This window comes from Ischnura elegans (assembly GCF_921293095.1).
Source record: "Ischnura elegans chromosome 13 unlocalized genomic scaffold, ioIscEleg1.1 SUPER_13_unloc_4, whole genome shotgun sequence".
NCBI classification, from domain to species: domain Eukaryota; kingdom Metazoa; phylum Arthropoda; class Insecta; order Odonata; family Coenagrionidae; genus Ischnura; species Ischnura elegans.
In genome coordinates, this window is record NW_025791660.1 from 7074593 (window position 1) to 7092555 (window position 17963).

At 36.6% G+C, this 17963-nt stretch overlaps 3 protein-coding genes across 4 annotated transcripts in view; 2 read left to right on the plus strand and 1 right to left on the minus strand.

Moving 5' to 3' along the window:
* LOC124173198 overlaps window positions 1–8942 on the plus strand; it is a 42796-nt gene extending 33854 nt beyond the window's left edge. Inside the window, exon 5 of the mRNA XM_046552721.1 lies at window positions 7604–8942. Within this exon, the coding sequence (XP_046408677.1) occupies window positions 7604–7609 (6 nt within the window). The 3' untranslated portion in view covers window positions 7610–8942. The remainder of the gene's footprint in view (window positions 1–7603) is intronic.
* Window positions 1–17963, minus strand: part of LOC124173201 — a 323014-nt gene that overhangs the window by 292128 nt on the left and 12923 nt on the right. The window lies entirely within an intron of this gene.
* LOC124173199 overlaps window positions 1–17963 on the plus strand; it is a 195115-nt gene that overhangs the window by 15279 nt on the left and 161873 nt on the right. The window lies entirely within an intron of this gene.

Genomic DNA, 17963 nt, shown 5'->3' on the forward strand with positions numbered 1-17963 from the left:
TTTGCTTTGTGTAGCTGCAACCGACAGGTTTTGATTTCAGTCGGGATCTTCCCTCTCGATCTGTTGATAATTCCAAATAAACTAGTAAGGTTACTCTTCAGTCTCTGCAAGGTAAAGAGAAGTAAATGAACAAGTTATAATCCTTCTTTTTCATAAATAGGTGGAAATCAACTATATTACCACATGGCATCCGGGACGCATATCATTTGGCCAGAGATGATATTTTCCAAGATAAGGAAAAAGCATTCATGAAGTAATTTTTATCCGTATCCACAGCTACCCACGCTTTTTGAATGTACTTACTGGGCTTTCTCAGAATGAATGACGAAAATGGATAACGGGTTTTAGTGGTGAAAAGTAATTGTTACGTAGGGCCCCAAAATTTAGAATACACTACAAAGTCATGTAATCTATTTGTTCTGATCCTTGACAATGCCCGTCACCTCAGAGCTGATGCAGCCCAATAGCTCCTTCAGCAATTTCAATGGGACGTTTTCGAGCACCCGTTCAATGTCGACATAGCGCCGTGTGACTTCATATTTACGCTGAAATGAAGAATTGGCTAGGAGGGAAGCGTTTTCAAACGGGCGATGAGCTTCAAGGGAAAGGCAAAATTCGCAGCAAGTCATTGGCGGCAACAACCTATGAAAAAGTATAGTAAAGCTCGTCCACAGGCTCGATATATCCTTAATAGCCGAGACGATTCTGTCGACAGGATACCACAATTTTACTCAACATTTAGCTATGAAATAATTTTTAATCAATCACTTCGTCTTCTGTTCATGAACCATTGGAGGTTGAAAACATACGGGCCCTAGTAAATCCTCGGGTCCAGACAAAATCCCTTCTCGCTTGTATAAAGAACTAGCCACAGAAATTTCCCTCTACTTGCAGTCAATATTCAGTAAATCCAACAAGGAACACGAAGTACCTAATAACTGGAAAATTGCCTAAGTTAAGTAGTATATGATTCCTTATTGCACGCGGGAAAAACATCTAAAATATTTCGGTTTTGCAGTTAATTTCTCAAACCTTATCCTTGTGATCGTTTATACCATAATAAATTTTCACGCTCATGTATCTCCAGGTTTGTGAACAACTTTTAAAATCCGTATTATTGGCCAAAGTAGGATCAAAATTACGTTTATTTGGAAGCTGTATCAATTAAAATACGAATGGGGTACCACAGAGGCGTAACTATGGGGAGATGAGCGGATGTATCCCCTCAAAGCTTCAGAGAAATCAAAAAATTATTAAAAATTTTGTTTGGATTGGATACATAATAACTGCCTCTGTTTAAAAATAAATTATAAGCGCCAAAATGATGAAAATGCTTTTTCAGGCATGTAATTTTTCAAATATTTTCCTGAACTCCCCATTTCATGGGAGGGGGGGGGGGGTTACCCCCACTAATCTTCCTCATCCTCCTGCAACGTATATATCTAGTTACTCCGCTGGGGTCCCCCAGATGGACCCCATTTGGTAACCAACGTTCTAGACAGAATGTCTGACTGTTTTGAAAATGTTTGAATGTGTAACTGAATCTTTATTAATTAATTATTAATATATATATATTAATTCTTTTACATAACTAATTTAATTAAACAATTGATACTACTAGGCATTATTATTTTTGTGCCCTGCCATCAAGATTGGGATTTTGGCGATTTTCATGAGTAACATCTAAATCTACATCTACATAATACTCTGCGAGCCACCTCTAGGGTGTTTGGCAGGGGGTGATCAATCACCAGCATGCAGCACGCACTTGGACTCCTACATGCACACCACACCGTCCAAAAAACGTCCCGTATAATAACAAACTATAAGTACTACTATATGCTGTTAGAAATAGAATATAGAATAGAAATTCAGAAACATGCATTAAGTTTTACATAGGTTAGTAGGCTACTCTACAAGTCATGCAATATATTTACGAGTTCTATTGCTGCCATTATAATCTCTTATTGATCGTGGAAAAAATGACATTCGAAATCTGTCTGTTCTGCAATCTATCTCTCTTATTTTATTTATATGATCTGATCTTCCGTAGTACGTTGGCGTCCGCAATCTATGGTTAACTTCATCAGAAAAGACACTGCTCTTGAATTTATCTAAAAGGTTTAGTCTATTTTTCAATCTACGGTCCGACAGAGATTCCCATCCGAGTTTATGTAAGAGGTCAGTTACACTAACAAGACTATCGTAACGACCTTTCACATACCTGGCAGCTCTTCTTTGCACGCGTTCTAACTCTGTTATTAAGCCTTTTTCATGAGGGTCCCAAACACTGGCAGCGTATTCCAAATGTGGTCTAACGAGGGAAAAGTAGCTAATTTCTCTCACTTTGTCGTCGCATTTACCTAATATTCTTTAAAAAAAACCATTTTACGATTAGTTTGACCGGTTATTTCTCGAATATGTTTATTCCACGATAGATCATTATTGAGTCTAACACCAAGATATTTCACGGATTCAACTGCCTTTAACTGGGTGCCCCAAATGATATAGTTACGCTATAGGGAGTTATTCTTCTTCCAGAAATTCATTACGACGCATTTTTCCAAATTTAATTCTAACTGCCAAGAATCGCACCAAGCTTGGATAGCAGCAAGGTCATTCGTTAGTTCATCCATATCTTTGCTTCAACGGATTTCTCTGTAAACTACAGCGTCGTCTGAAAATAATCGCAACTTACTCCGCACTACTTCGCCAATGTCGTTTATATAAAGAAGGAATAGGAGTGGGCCAATGACACTACCCTGTGGAACGCCAGAAGTGACTCTAACCTCATTGGAGACTGCACCGTCTAATACTACTCTTTGGACGCGGTCGCTCAAAAATTCTCTAAACCAGGAAATGACATCTTCGTCTAGACCATAAGATTTCAGTTTTATTATTAACTTTCCGTGAGGTAATTTATCAAATGCGTTTTTTAAATCAAGAAAAATCGCGTCTACTGGAATGTTGTCTTCCCCGGAGACTAAAATACCGTGGGCGAAAAGCGCTAACTGAGTTTCGCACGATCTGCTTTTCCTGAATCCATGTTGAGTTCCCGTTTATAAGTTTTGCGCGTCAAGGTGTTTCATTACCGAGCTGACTACGATGTGTTCAAGGACTTTCCAAGAGATGGACGTTAAAGATATCGGCCTGTCATTAGATGGCTGTTCCTTGTCTCCACTTTTAAACATTGGCGTTACATTAGCAATTTTCCAGTCATTAGGTACTTCGTGTTGCTTGATGGATTTACTGAATATTAACTGCAAGTAGGGGGCAATTTCTGAGGTTAGTTATTTATATACGCGAGAAGGGATTTCGTCTGGACCAGGTGATTTATTTGGACTAAGCGATTTCAATATATTTTCTATTCCGAGCGTACTAATGTCAATAGCTGGCATCTTATGTATACTGGGATTGTCATCGGTCTCGGGTGAGTTTTCAGAAGGCTCCGTAAACACGCTCTTAAAGTAGGAATTTAATAAATTGGCTTTATCGTAACTGCTTGTCAACACATCTCCATTGTCGTTTCTCAGCGAACATGCGGTAGATCGTTTACCTTGAACTTCCCTAGCATATGATCAAAATGCTTTTGGGTTATCCTGTAACTGCTCTACTAGTGCTTTTCTTTTAAAATTCGTGAACGCATTCCTGAACGCTTCCTTCGTGGCGGCTTTAGTCAACCTATATTTTTTAATTATTAGCTCGCGTTCATTAGCGGATAAATCCGTGCTGACTTTTTTCATTTTAGCATGACACGCTCTCTGTCGCCTCAATGATTTTCTCACTTCCGCGTCGTACCATTTCGGTTCGCTGCCTTCTTTTACTATTTTACTAGGGATGTAGGTATTTATTCCCGAAGTTACGAGCGAAAGAAAAGCTTTCCAAGTATTCTCTACATTTAACTTTAATACTGATTCTTGAAACTCGGGGAAAGCATTTTTCAGATGACTCTTAAACCCATCGAAATCCGCTCTTTTAAAAATGAAAACTTTACGCTCTTTTTTAAAGTTTACAGCGGTATTTAGAGAAATTTTGCAGTTACTACCCGATGGTCACTTATTCCTTCGACAGTGCCAACGTTTACTACCTGATGTGGTATATTTGTCGCTAATAAATCAAGAATATTTTCTCCTCTGTTTGGTGCGGATACTATTTGAAACAATGATATAGATGTAAAAGTTTGTATTAAAGCCTCTCAGATCTATTTATCCCTCCCACCAGGAATGAAGCTATAAGTCTCCCAATCTATAGAAGGTACGTTGAAATCTCCACCCACAATCAAGTTTCTTATAGGATACTTGGATGCTATGCTGTTTATTTGATTTTGAAAATCCAACATTGACGTTATGTGTGTGTAACATGTGATCAAGAAAATTTTTATCATGGGGTTGTGTTTACTTATCCTACTGTCAGTCGTCTCACACTGTGTGAATGTTCTTAGAGTAATATTACAATTATCGCACGGTCCTCTGTCCTGTTTTACGTTCCTTCACTGGTGATCTTTAGTACATGTCGTCCGTTCGTAAAATCCGTACATTTTCCCGGTGAAATACTGTTTCGTCGTATCGGACTACGCAAAATTGGTGAAATATGTAAAATATATATCTGTGATTGAGAGTTCGTGTTCTTCACAGTGGTAGTTCTCTGCTCGTTTCAGCTATATCCCTTATTACAGTGGTAATTCACAGTCAAAATAGTAGACTCGATTTTTCTTGATTTCAAAATAGCATTTGATAAAGTACACCACGGGAAGTTAATAATAAAACTGAAATCTTATGGCCTAGATGATCTGATGATGATGTCATTTCCTGGATAAGAGAGCTTTTGAACGACCGCGTCCAAAGAGTAGTATTAGATGGTGTAGTCTTCAATAAGGTTGAGGTCATTTCTGGCGTCCCCAGGGTGGCGTCCCCAGGGTGGTGTCATTGGCCCACTCATATGCCTTCTTTACATGAACGACACTGGCGAAGTAGTACACAGTAGGCTACGATTATTTTCGGACGACTCGGTAGTAATAGACACCAAATCAGAGATATTGAAATCGTTATTCTTCCCTCGTACTATCAACAATAGCAATGGTGTCTCAATTACTAGAATTATTCGCGTCACTCCCTCGGACGACTCTCTGCATGTTTTGTTTTTCTTTTTAGGTTTACACTTACTGGAGTTTCGTCTTCACTGCTGCATGTTGAAGATTAGTCGCCCCCTGCCAAACACAATGGTGCTAGGTGTAGATCTAGAATTTACTAATAGGTTGACTTGTTGTGTATCCTACTGACTTATGAATTCCTTAATTCATGTTTCAGAAATTTTCCTTTTTTTAAGGCCGCTTAACACGGTGAATTTTATTTCGCAAGATCATTCTAATGATCTTTCGAATGACCATCATTAACCGTGTGTAACGGAAATTTCCTGCGATCGAATGATCATTTGAGGAAAATTTTAGGCCTGTTCTAATTTGCTTCTACATCTACATCTACATTATACCCTGCGAGCCACCTATAGGGTGTTTGGCAGGGGGTGATCAATCACCAACATGCAGCATGCAAGAGGATTGCCACATGCACACCACACAGTCAAAGAAATATTACGCACACTAAAAAATATACATGCTTATTCATTAAAAAATTGCTAATGGTTAGTAATTCCTAGAGAAAATACATGCAAGGTTAGAACTACGAAAAACATGCAATGGGTGATCCTAGCGAGCGTTGCCATTAATGCTTTCAATTGAGACAACATTGCTATCCTTAATAGCACGAGGGAAGAATGACATTTTAAATCTCTCTGTTTTGCAGTCTATTTCTTTTATTTTTTTCTCATGATCGCGTCTACTATAGTACGATGGTAAACGAAGGATATGCTTCACGTCGTCTGAGAAAATATTATCTTCGAGTTTCCTAAGTAAGTTAAGCCTATACTTCGATCTACGCTCCTGTAAAGATTCCCATCCTAACTCGTTTAACATACTTGAAACGCTGCACTTTTTGTCGTAACAACTCATCACAAATCTGGCCGCCCTGCGCTGTACTCGATTAATTTCACCTGTTAGTCCTACCTCGTAAGGGTCCCACACGCTAGGAGCATATTCCAAGTGAGGCCTCACTAGAGTCAGGTAGCTTATTTCTTTCACCTTTTTTGGGCATTTACCGAGAATTCTTTTTACAAATCCAAGTTTATGGTTGCTTGAATGATTTCCGTGAATGATATGAGCGCACGGCGTCCATCTTGCCATTGGCATACACCTCGGAATTTTAAGATCATATTTAAAATTTTGGAAGCAAAGTAACCATATGCAAAGCTCAAATAATAATATGTACTTTGAGAGAACATAAATTCACAAACATCAATTGTCTAAAATGGGTAATTCGGAAATGACATTCGGGATATTCAATGAATAAAAACGTCGTTTTTCTCCTCGATTGCTCCAATATTTTGTGTAATTTACAATTATTAAAATATATTACATGAGATGAGCGCTGAAGTTTGGGTTGAGAGCCCCAATTAATGACAAAATCTCTGTTTATTCGGTGAACACAGTAGAACGAAAATGAGCCGTTACGTTATCTTGGCTCCCCTATGAAATCACAATATTGCCTATCTCTCATCATTGAAGGTAAACATAAGAATTAAATTTCAAGCATTTCCCAATTTGCTTGAATGATTCCGTGAATTATATAAATGATATGGTCATTTGAAGAGTAAGTTTCCTTGTGATCATGTTCTAGAGTGCACTATCTTGAAGCAGAATGATCGTTGCCCTTCAGCGAAAACAACTTATTTTAACTTATGTACTTCGTTACGAGTTCACAAAACGCACGATTTATGAAAGTGGTTTTCCGCTATCAATTCGTACCGTTCTAATCTCTACTTAGTACGTCATAACCCACCGAAAGACGAATGAATTTATTTCGAATGATCTTTCCAATGAAAATTCACCGTGTAAAGCGGCCTTTATGCCTTATTATCTTGTCTGTATGAGCAGTTGGCAAGTTTTTCCTTTGCATGAATGTGGACGTATTTGTTAGCATGCAATTTTCAATTCTTTGCAACTTTCCAATTCCCAGGTCAGAACAGGGTTTGCCATTGTTGAGCGTCGAGCGAGAGGGCTTTCCTATCCCATCCCAAAGTTGATGGCTGCAGCGTTGCCAAGTCAAAAGGGGACTTTTAGCGCACATTGGACAAAATTCTTGAAAATCATCGTAGAAAGACGATCAAAAAAGGACCGTATTTCTGGTGTCATCAAGAAGATGATAAAGGCAATAAATTGTTGATAGCACGAGAGGAACTATAAAATCAAAATTGTACTACACGTGGCCCACATGGGTGGGGGCCCTCCCGGTGTTTTGGGTCCATCCGTCGCGAGCTCGGACCCCGGGAAAGGGTCGGATTAGGCTCGAAGTCGAGGGTGAACCCTCATTAGGGCGACTGACCATCGGTAGTCCCCACGAGAGCGACATTAACCCTTATAGATACTGCCATTGCATTCTTGTAAATGGAAGTAATATTTTATCTCACTATGAATATTGACCTAATTTTGACATTGCAATTTGTTTGTGATTGCACTACTTTTTAATCCATTAATTTATATTATCTGTTTCAGAGATGAATTTTGCCTGATGTACATAGGAGATTTTGATGGAGTCAGTCCTGAAGATGAACATCCCGTTCACAATCATTTATTTTCTTTAAGCCTCTCAGTTTTTTATTGGGTTAACTGCATTACTTGTGTATTTAGTGCAATCGTAACACCTATTTTATTATTATACTCAGACATTTATGTTGATTTCATGCTTGCTACATTGCTTTTTTTCATTCGGTAGGTGATCACATTTTGATTTGCATGTTGTTTTAATCTTGTGGACAGTCAATCAATTAATTTGGTCAGTCTTTTCCTAGTCATGCCGTTGGGATACTTGTATTTTTGATAATATATCATATTGCATCGCATTTGCGCTGTTAGTAAATGGAAGGAATGGACCATTTTAGCTTACCAATGTAATGCTACAATTTATCTGAAAGCCATTGTGCACATAAATCTATTTGGAACATATACAGCTCTTTCCAGATTTATAATCATATTTTGCCGGATGTACTCATGTTTGTGTAGCCCTTTGATAAACATTAGTTTGTTTTGGTTCATTGCTCTGACCTTGTTTGGCCTCATTCACTTGTGAGACATTTCCCTGTAGTTTGCAATTATAATGATGTAGGCATAACATTGTGTAGTAGGCAAAACACTATATTCGTCAAAGATTATTAATTTCAAAGATATGCTATACAATTTAAATGTGATGTAGAATATCAATTTACAATCTTGTCTTATTTGACATACAATAGTTAAGATGGGATTTTTTTCAATTTTTACTAGTTGGAAGGCATTTATGAAATGTCGTAATTAAGTAATTAGGTTCTTAAATTCATTTTCCTACATGTTTGTGACCTTAGTCCATTTATATTCTTGCTGGTCTTTTTCAAACTTTCACTGACGTTAGAGAAGATCATTGCAATCATTCATTCACGTATATATTTCCAATATTCACATATCCTTTGTATAGTATTCAGTTGACTGGAAATGTGCATTTGCTTATTTATAAGCAAAATGTAAATGTCTCGAAATCCTCAGGATTGCTGCTTGGTTTTCAAGGATTTAAGTGAATATAATGGTTAAACATGTTACCAGTTCTCTTTATAAGAAATATAGCTATTCCTATTTCATGGCTTTGTGAGGCCTCCTTTCTTTGAGTTTCATCGTATATCTAGGGCATATTTTTTAAAATGGCTCTTTTTTTGGTCCAATCTCCATTTGGTAAATGGGTTTGGTTTTTTTTATTACTTTTTATGTTTCACAATTTTACTTTTTCTATTTTTTGCATTAGTATTTGTTGCTCATTCGTGTCTGTAATTATATAATTTGGTGTTATTTTATTGTCTCTCTGCTACCTGGTGACAACAGAAATGTGGTTGTTATGATGTGTAGTTTTTTCCAAAAGAAAATCCATTTACAACGATTGATTTTTCTAAGGTATTTCTGAATTGATAATTTTACCTGTGCTACACCACTCTAGTTGGTAAGGCAAGATTAACCATCCAGATTTTGTAAATATGATCCATTAGATATAAATATAATATATTTATTTCGTAAACTAATCTGCAGTAGTTTCATTATATGTGGATTTAAAAAAATATTTTATAATCATATCTGATGGTAAATAATTTACATGTAAATTGCTTTATGATTATTACTTGTAATTGATTTTCTAGGATAATGAATGCATATCTATGAGAAAAACAATGCATTTCTGAATAATTCTCTTTTGAATTTTTCTCAGTTGGCTTATCTCTGAAGAGGAATTGCAAGATATCCTCACTTAAGGTATTGCTTGTTCTAATTTATTTTGCATTATTTTTCATCACATTTATTTTTCTTTTTAAAATGTCATGATACTATGAGGAAGTAATGTATTTATTTTTTCAAAAATCAAATGGATTATCATGTAGTTGTAAATGTATGCATATTGTTTCTATAATTAAATTACTTATGTGGTATCACACTTATTCACACACGTATTCTGTACGATGCCATTCAAGGCACACTTGTAGAAATAGCATTTCATTGAATGTGATATGATTGAACCAGTTTTTTTTTATTTTTGCTGCAAACTGTTATGGACCTTTATCCAATATTGCATTTCATGCTCCACACATAAAATAAATTTTGTAATGCTCAAAGTTTCAGTGATATGTTTTGGTTTGAAATGAGTATATCCCGTAAGGTGTATCAGATTCAATGATGACAAATTTTGTCAGAAAGTGCAGAAGGACCTCCTGATGTTCACCTCGTATTTGCCATGATGCTTTTTAGTGCTGTGCTCCATAGCCCACCTTATCCTTAAAAAATTCAAGCATAATCGGTAATCAAATGTAGATATTTTTATATTTTTTAAATTTTGTTATGCATATGATAGGAATCCATTTTAAGAGTAAAAGTAATAATTTTCCAGCTCAACCCGCAGTTATTGTAACTACATTGCATTTACTACCAATCATGAGTTTATAAACTAGGACCTCCTTTCCCTACGAATTTTAATGTGGTATTTTGAATTTGCATTATCATTAATGTACAGACCTTTTATCCATTTACTACACTCCCCAATAACTCGAGGCAGTGGAATAGTATTTTTGTCTGCTGAAACGTTTCCCTTTTGACCAATGTAAGCACAGAACATGTATTGCTGTCTACAGTGACATTCGAGTTATCATTCCATCAAACAATACTGACATACAGCTTCATAAAATGCTTGTTTTCACGTTTCCCTCGGTTTTATACCGATGTTATCACTAAATTATATCAGGCACCCCCTATCTATTTTCACGTATGAAGGCAGTGTAAAAAATCCTTTTTCTTTCAAAACAAATGTAGTTTTTAAAGATGTGAGGAAGTTATTGAAAAACATATGCTGATTAGTGGGATCAGGGAAAAAATTGAGAAATTTGCTTACTTAAAAAAATTGCTTATTTTCATGTTTCTCTCGGTTTTATGTCGACGTTTTTACTACATTCTATCAGACACTTCCGCATTCCAGTGCCTAAAATCCTTATTCTTTCAAAACAATAAATAGTATGCGCGATATAACGAAGTCATTGAAAAACATGCGATTGTTAGTAGGTTCAGAGAAAACCTTGAGAAATTCCAGAATAACACTTGCTTCCTAGCCTTACTTTCGATCAAAGTCGTTTACCATCGCCTGGTTGAATCCTAAAGTCATCTAAAAAACATAATCGGCGAAGTTTAAAGCCAAATCTAAATGTCTTGTTTTTAAAGAAAATTTTTGCACTGCGGCGAAGTGATGTATCATTTGCTCATCAATTGACAAATGATGCGCAAGTATCCCGAATGTAAAAAATTTAAAATTCAAGTCATCAAATATAGGCCATGATTTATAAATCTGTCTTTTTTGTCCAGACAGGATGTGTTTGAAAAGTGTATTTTTTTCAATAATATAAATATGCTTTGGCTCAATGATTTCCTAACCAAATCCACGCCTTATCGTCGTCTTTCGACCAATATATTGTTGTGAAAGACAGTGATAACTCAAATCACATAAAAAAACGGAATTTTTCTGATATATTTTATTGACAGACGCAAAATATGCCTACTGTGGTCAATAGAATATCTCTTTGAGAAATACGTAATTTTTCTTACACAAAATCATTAAAAGACCTGGTGAAATTTTTTAATTGAAGGGTGTCAACTCAATTCTTTTTTAATTTCTATCTGCACATTACGATTAAAGAATTAGGAGAAATAATTAATGCAATATTTTAGTTCTTCCTCTACTCAGGACAACTCCGCTTTTTGAAAATGAGTTAACTGAAAAGTACTAATACCTTTTCGTAGGAGTTTAGAAAGAGGACCGCCATGATGCACTGCACCAGATGTCTCTTCCTTTATTTCAAAGGCTCCGTAAATATCAGCATCTATATTTACATCACCAACTTCATTTAGAAAATTTTACGAGTGTACAAATTTTGTGTTCCATTGCACTAAAATGCATTCATGTATTTTATAAATACATGTCGCGCGTTCGAAGTGCAAAGCGCTTCGTTCGCGTGGTCAACTCAAAGGTTGTTTTGGCGCTGTTACTTCGCAGTCCTAGAGATTTTCCGCGTTGAAACATTACCTTCGATGAAGTATGGATTCATCACTATACTACGTAGACAAATTAACAGGTAAAACAAGGGATTTTTTGAAGATAAAGGCTACTTAGCGGGCGAAGATGGTAAAATGAGCCAGTCAGGTCATGGCAACGACGATTTGGACGCATATGGAATAATCTACATCGAATGCGTGGAAAAAGGAAAAACGGAAACGGGAGTTTTATGATCGTTTTTGGCATTGGTGCAGCGAGAGGGGGATATGGGGGATACATCCCCTCCCCCCCAAGGCTCAGAGAAATTTTTAAGATTAGTCCATTTTACTTATTCGGATCGCTATTACTTATAGAATAGTGTTAGGGTTAATCAAACATCCCTCAGAAAGCCGTAAAACACGCAAATTCGAACCACTTTTCATAAAAAGTTTTGGAGGAGAGCCCCATAAACTCCTGTTTATCCTGGCGGGTATGCTTTACCTCCACTCCCCTAAGTATTAGTTGTGCCTAAACCCCCCCTAGCCTTAATTATTAGCTGCGCCCCTGCAACGCTTAAAATCGTTGGCAATTTGAGTTATCTGCTCATAACAGCATAAATCGTAGCTTTTTTTTCCTAACATGCGTGATCTCGGTCATATATATTCATCCATGAAAGGTCTTGTTTCTGACTTTAAGGAGAGATTTTATAGAATAATATAAAAAAATTCTAATCTATTATAGGTATGTCATTCGAGTCCGTGCGTGGTAATGTCTACTGAGGTATTTTTTTAATATTACTTAAAAATATCCTGCTATCCAGCAGCGACGTAATATTTCTTGTCAATGGTAAACCTAACACGGCTGGCAATGAATTATAAGGAGAAAAAATTTTTAGGGAGTAAGAAAATTTTCAAAGGGGCAGAAAAAGAGTAAATGTATTTTAAATAAGAGTGGTCCAAACAGATTGCTCTAAGTTCTGTGATCAATAGTAATAAAAGTTCAGCGTAAAGAGTACTCTTACTACACTTTTCGCAGAGATTGATCTGACTTTTTCTTTGCCAATTTCACTTGCTTAGAATTTCTCGGAGTTTAGCATTTCATATTTTTTGTTCGAAAAACCATACAGGGCCAGCGCTAAGGAAATGTAGTCCTAAATTATCAAGGCTTTCATGCAATGAGTTGGGTTGACCACAAACGAGAACCCTCGTGACGTCATCGACTCATGGTAGGTGGGCGGCAGCCTTGGGGTTTTCTTGATTTTCGCTTGCAAGAAAATGGCTGCAGAGGGAAGACTTTTATTCGTTGGAACTTATCTCTGCCCATATAGCTATTGTACTGTAGCTATACCTGTTGTTTAATGCTTCCACATGAAAAGGGTATTTTTCCCTTTCATTCCTAGAGAGCGGCCTTTGAACGAAAGAGATAATGGGAAATATTTCGTCTTAACACGTTCCCTACCGCTGATTTTTAAACGAATTCACCCATTGCGCCGACGTTCTTTTTCTCTTCTTCCTTTCCTTTCAATAATTGGATACTTTCCATTTGAGTTTCGTGTGCATTCGCCTGTGTGCGCCGTGTCGGTCAAATCATATACTAAAGCAGCCATGACCAACCCCGTACTACGAGAGGCTAAAAGAAAGTGACTCACTCTTCAATCGTTATGACCGAAACGGTGCGAAGAAGATGAAGTACGTGTTTCGGTCATCATGACCGAATCGGCAGCGAACTTGTTAAGAGACAAAAGACAGGTGAAGGCAGAGTGAATTTGGTGGGGAGATAAGATATCAGGAGTGGAGAGATATCCGCATTCACGACCTAAACGCTTCTTTATTTATCTTTGGACGCTGAGTTTAGCCACGAGAGTTGAAATAGTTGCAGTGCGATTAGAATTTGGCGGATAGGCTAGAATATAACTTCCTCAATGACTTCATACCCACCAAAAACTACATTGATAAGAACATCTCATCAGCGTTTCAAATAAAATATAGATAAGGATTACGGTTCGGTCTATTTTATGCTCTTTATACGGCGTAGTATAAGAAATCTTCCATCATTAACGGTTGGCATAAAATCATTGATGATCTTCTAAAGAAGGAAATACTTACGACCCTACGCACTCGATACTTTTCGGTGGATTTCAAAATCGACCGAATCGTACTTCAACTTTTCCCTTTCTTAAAAAAGCTTTCATGCTCATTTTTTCGATGCTTAAACAAACTGCCAAAGTAATTTTTCCTATGAACGTTGGTCCATCGTTGATCCCGCGCAAAGTAATCTTTGCGAATAATTAATGGCCTCTGTTATTGCCTTTTCCTCAAGGAATAAGAACTCAGACTCATGTGCAATTGACAGAAATTTTAATTAAAACTATGAATACTCTTACTTAATATTCGTGCCACTTATATGTATGTTCCGTTCGACGTGTATACCACAGATTTTTGCACGTTGGCGTAGTAATTTTTTTTTAAATATTCCTCTCTAATATTCGAAGGTGACTAGGCAGGGTCAAATATTATGCGATTACGCAGAAGGTCATTGAGTTTATAATTTTCTAGTATAACTAAATGAAATCATAAATTCGCATTTGCGAATTTTCTAAATTGATTTTGTTGAGACAACTCTTCCTGTGTACGTTTTAATTCTCAGTACAATACTGTAAAATGTAATTAAATATATAACATAAGAATTAAGTATTTGCGCATTTGTAGTGAGCTCTTAGCAATCATGTTTCGCTCCATCCAATCAGGGGCGCAGCTAGGAATTAGGTCTAGGGGGGGTTTAGGTGCAACTTATACTAAGGGGTGTGTGGTTGTATGGAATACCCACCAGGATAAGCGATAACCTTTACAATATGCTTAAAATATCCTTACATATTATAATATAATATGGATTAAACTAAAAAATTTCTCTGAGCTCAGGGGGCGGTTTTATTCCCCAAACCCCTCCCCCCTCGCTGCGCAACTGCATCCAATGACAAGAAAGACATTTATGTTTGAAATTTATTGAATGTAAATGCTAAAATGTTCCATCCTTAAAAAATGTTAATGCGTGCCAGGAATGTATAAAGCTCGCGTAAATGAATCATAAATACACATAAATCTCGGACGTAACAATATTAGAATAAAAGGCATTAAAAAGACGAAAGTTGATAGATAGACTTAGAAGGAGAATAAGAAATGTGTTCCATGAGTCGTGTAAGTTATCACTGGGGTTGAGTTTTTCTATTACAAGTACAACAATAATCTCAGACGATAAAGGAATAATCTCAAAGAAATGATGTCATCTCAAACATGTGCCATGTTTAAATCCCTTTCCCATATTCTTCTCTATAGTGAACCCATTGCACTTTCAGCCCGAAGGAAAAGAATTTTAACTTCGCCATGATTAAGGCTTTTACATTTTAACAAAACTAATCTAAATAAGTCGTTATGCACAAAATTGTTTACATTGTTTATGATTTGTTTGCCGTCGTGTATAGATGACGCTCGGATCTAGCGGAGGGAAAAGGTTTCGGCGCAAGGAGTATTCTTACGTAAATATCCTGCGGAAACTTATTTAAGTCTTATTTTCACTCTATTTCACATTTTTTTCGTCTAGGATTGATTTATAAGGCTGCAGGTTAAGAATTAAATATACTTTTAGTTTTAAGTAGGGAATTTTTAATTTATTATACTAAGTTATTATTCCATTTTATTGTAATATTTTATGTATACGATTATTAATTTTACCGTTCTCTGCAGATATGGAGCATATTTAATTTCTCGTTACTTCCTAATGATGAATATGCAGTTTGAATTCGTAGTGTTTATAGAGAAATGATTTATTTTCGTTCCACCGCACAGTGGGCTGAAAACGAAAACAGCTGGACAAAATTCCAAAATGACGTTTTTTGAGATGTAGACTTTAAAGTTAGCGTAAATACTTTTAAATGATTACCACCTATATATGCATAAGCCATTTTACATCAATTCGACCCGTTACTGAGATACAGTGGCCCAAACATGACCACAACTTTTAAAACGCGATCGTAATATCGCTCTCATTTCCTTTCTCGCTGACTTTTTTTCCAAGAGTTCTACTTCATATTCTTCAGAAATCTCCACTTTACACCATGATGCGAATTTTTCGTGTTACATATTTCGTTAACGAAAGATAATGCCTTTTTCGCATGGACGTGGCCGGTCTGCGCTCCTCAATGGGCCCGTGAATACGATTACATTGTCGTCAGTGGAAGCTTACGCAGAGAGTGGGTAACCATGCGGAGGAGACATCCGCTTTGCCCCTCCTATCATCCGCGCGAGTAAAGACCACGCAGACAGATTTTTTTGTGCTCACAAATGAACGCAGTACACATGCTCCAAGAAATCTTATTTTTTTAATGCGGTTTGCGGCATTTGAAAGCTTTTTAATGGAACAGCTTTCCAATTGTTTTCAAAGAAGAGAAAAGGAGAAATGACGTCGAGTTGATAATTTCTAACGCACGTTTTAAAAAAAATGTTTTTCAAGGGCCACGAATGAAAAATGTTTTCAGGGGGCGATTGTTAATACCTTTGGGCTAGTGTATCGGAATTTTTTCTAAGGTGGTGGATCATCGCGGAAAAATAAGAATAAAGGATGCAATTTGGTCCTGTTTACTCTATGTTCTGGCCCTCCATAACATTTTACACACCATTTTATAAACATTTACTTCTCTCGCAAACGGAAGCCTTCATACCGATTGTAATACGCACCAGAGGGAGTGATTTTTGTGAAAACTGGTCCCAAAAATTGCTCCAGAAACTGCCGTATCCATGAAAATGTTAGATTATGAAAATGAGCTCAATTTGAATTCTCCTATCGATTTATCTACGCACAAGTGCGGATGCGTCTTTTCACCATGTATAGTGAAAGTGGACATGCGAATAAAATGTTAAATTAAGAAAGTATTTACTTTATTTTAAAAACAAAGAAAAAATATTATAAGGAATTTGCTAGTGCAAATGTGTGTGTGTGTGTTTATTGAACAACGTAGAATGTTATAAATTGAATAAACTTTGACGTTATCGCATAATATTCAACCCTGCCGAGTCGCATCTGAAATTTTTGAATGAATATTTAAGAAAAAGTACGTTCCGCCTATGAACTAAAATGTGAAGTAAATTTCTCGAACGGAATGGAACTAGCTGATGGAATGTCAACGAAGAATATTAATAGTTTTTTAACTCCAAATGATGTCTACGGCACATTTCTCTGGTCCTGAATTAGCAGAAACAATACGCTTCTTCGAGAAATACCCTGTCGTCATATATCGAAAAATCAATGATCAAAATATGACTTAAAAAACTATCTTTGGATTAAAAAAAAACGTTAATCTGTGCAGCCAAGAGTGGGGACTCCAAATTAGTCTTAGCAAATGCACGGCGGTACATTTCTTGCGGAAGTCGTGCAACTATCCGTATGCTTATGCAGTGGACAGTAGAGTAGATTCCGTTTAATGGGTTCACCGGTTACTTGGGGCAGCCGCTTGATTGGGGCAGATCTTGAAGAACAGAACCCAATAGATAGGAATATCCCAGAGTATTCTCCGCCTATTTGGGACAGAGTGCCGCTTTATTGGGCCATGAGTCGGCGACATAGACTCTATGCTCGCGACGAAATTGAATATTTTTTGTTTTCAGATTACTATTTTTTATATTTTACTCCTTTGATTTGCTCTTATTTTTTACAAGTGTCCCTATTCTTGCCCTATTCTGAAAGCTCTTGATGTTATAGTATCCGCAAGAGGATAGGACTTTTCTTTAATAGGACTTAGTAAAAGACATTCACTTAGCGTCGCCCGAGGCTGTGAAAATATTTTTAACAAAAATGTCATAATTCTTATAAAAAATTATAATAAATTAACTAAACGCTCTGATTCATTGATAAAATTCTTAGTTAAATAAACTTGTGTTGCATTATAAACATTCTTCAGTCTTCTTTCTACCATTTCAAAGGTTTTTATGCCCATGTACACGACAATTCTCCTAATTTGGGCAGCCACCTAATTGGGGCAAAGTGCACCAGTCCCGATTAACTGGAATCTACTGTATTACCAAGCGAAGTACGTGGGAGTCATGATAACTTAAAAACTATCGTGAGCAACGCATACTACACATAACATATCTGATGAGGTTGTGATTCGTCAAGCGTATTGTGGGAAGCTTTTCGGATGAGAAAGTAAAAGAACGGTGATATTTCACGTTCGTCGGACCGCACCTTGAATATGCAGCGAGCGTATGGGATCCGGAGTAGAAATACTTAATCCGTGAACTGATTACAACATAAAAAATAAATACGAGAACTGAATAAAAT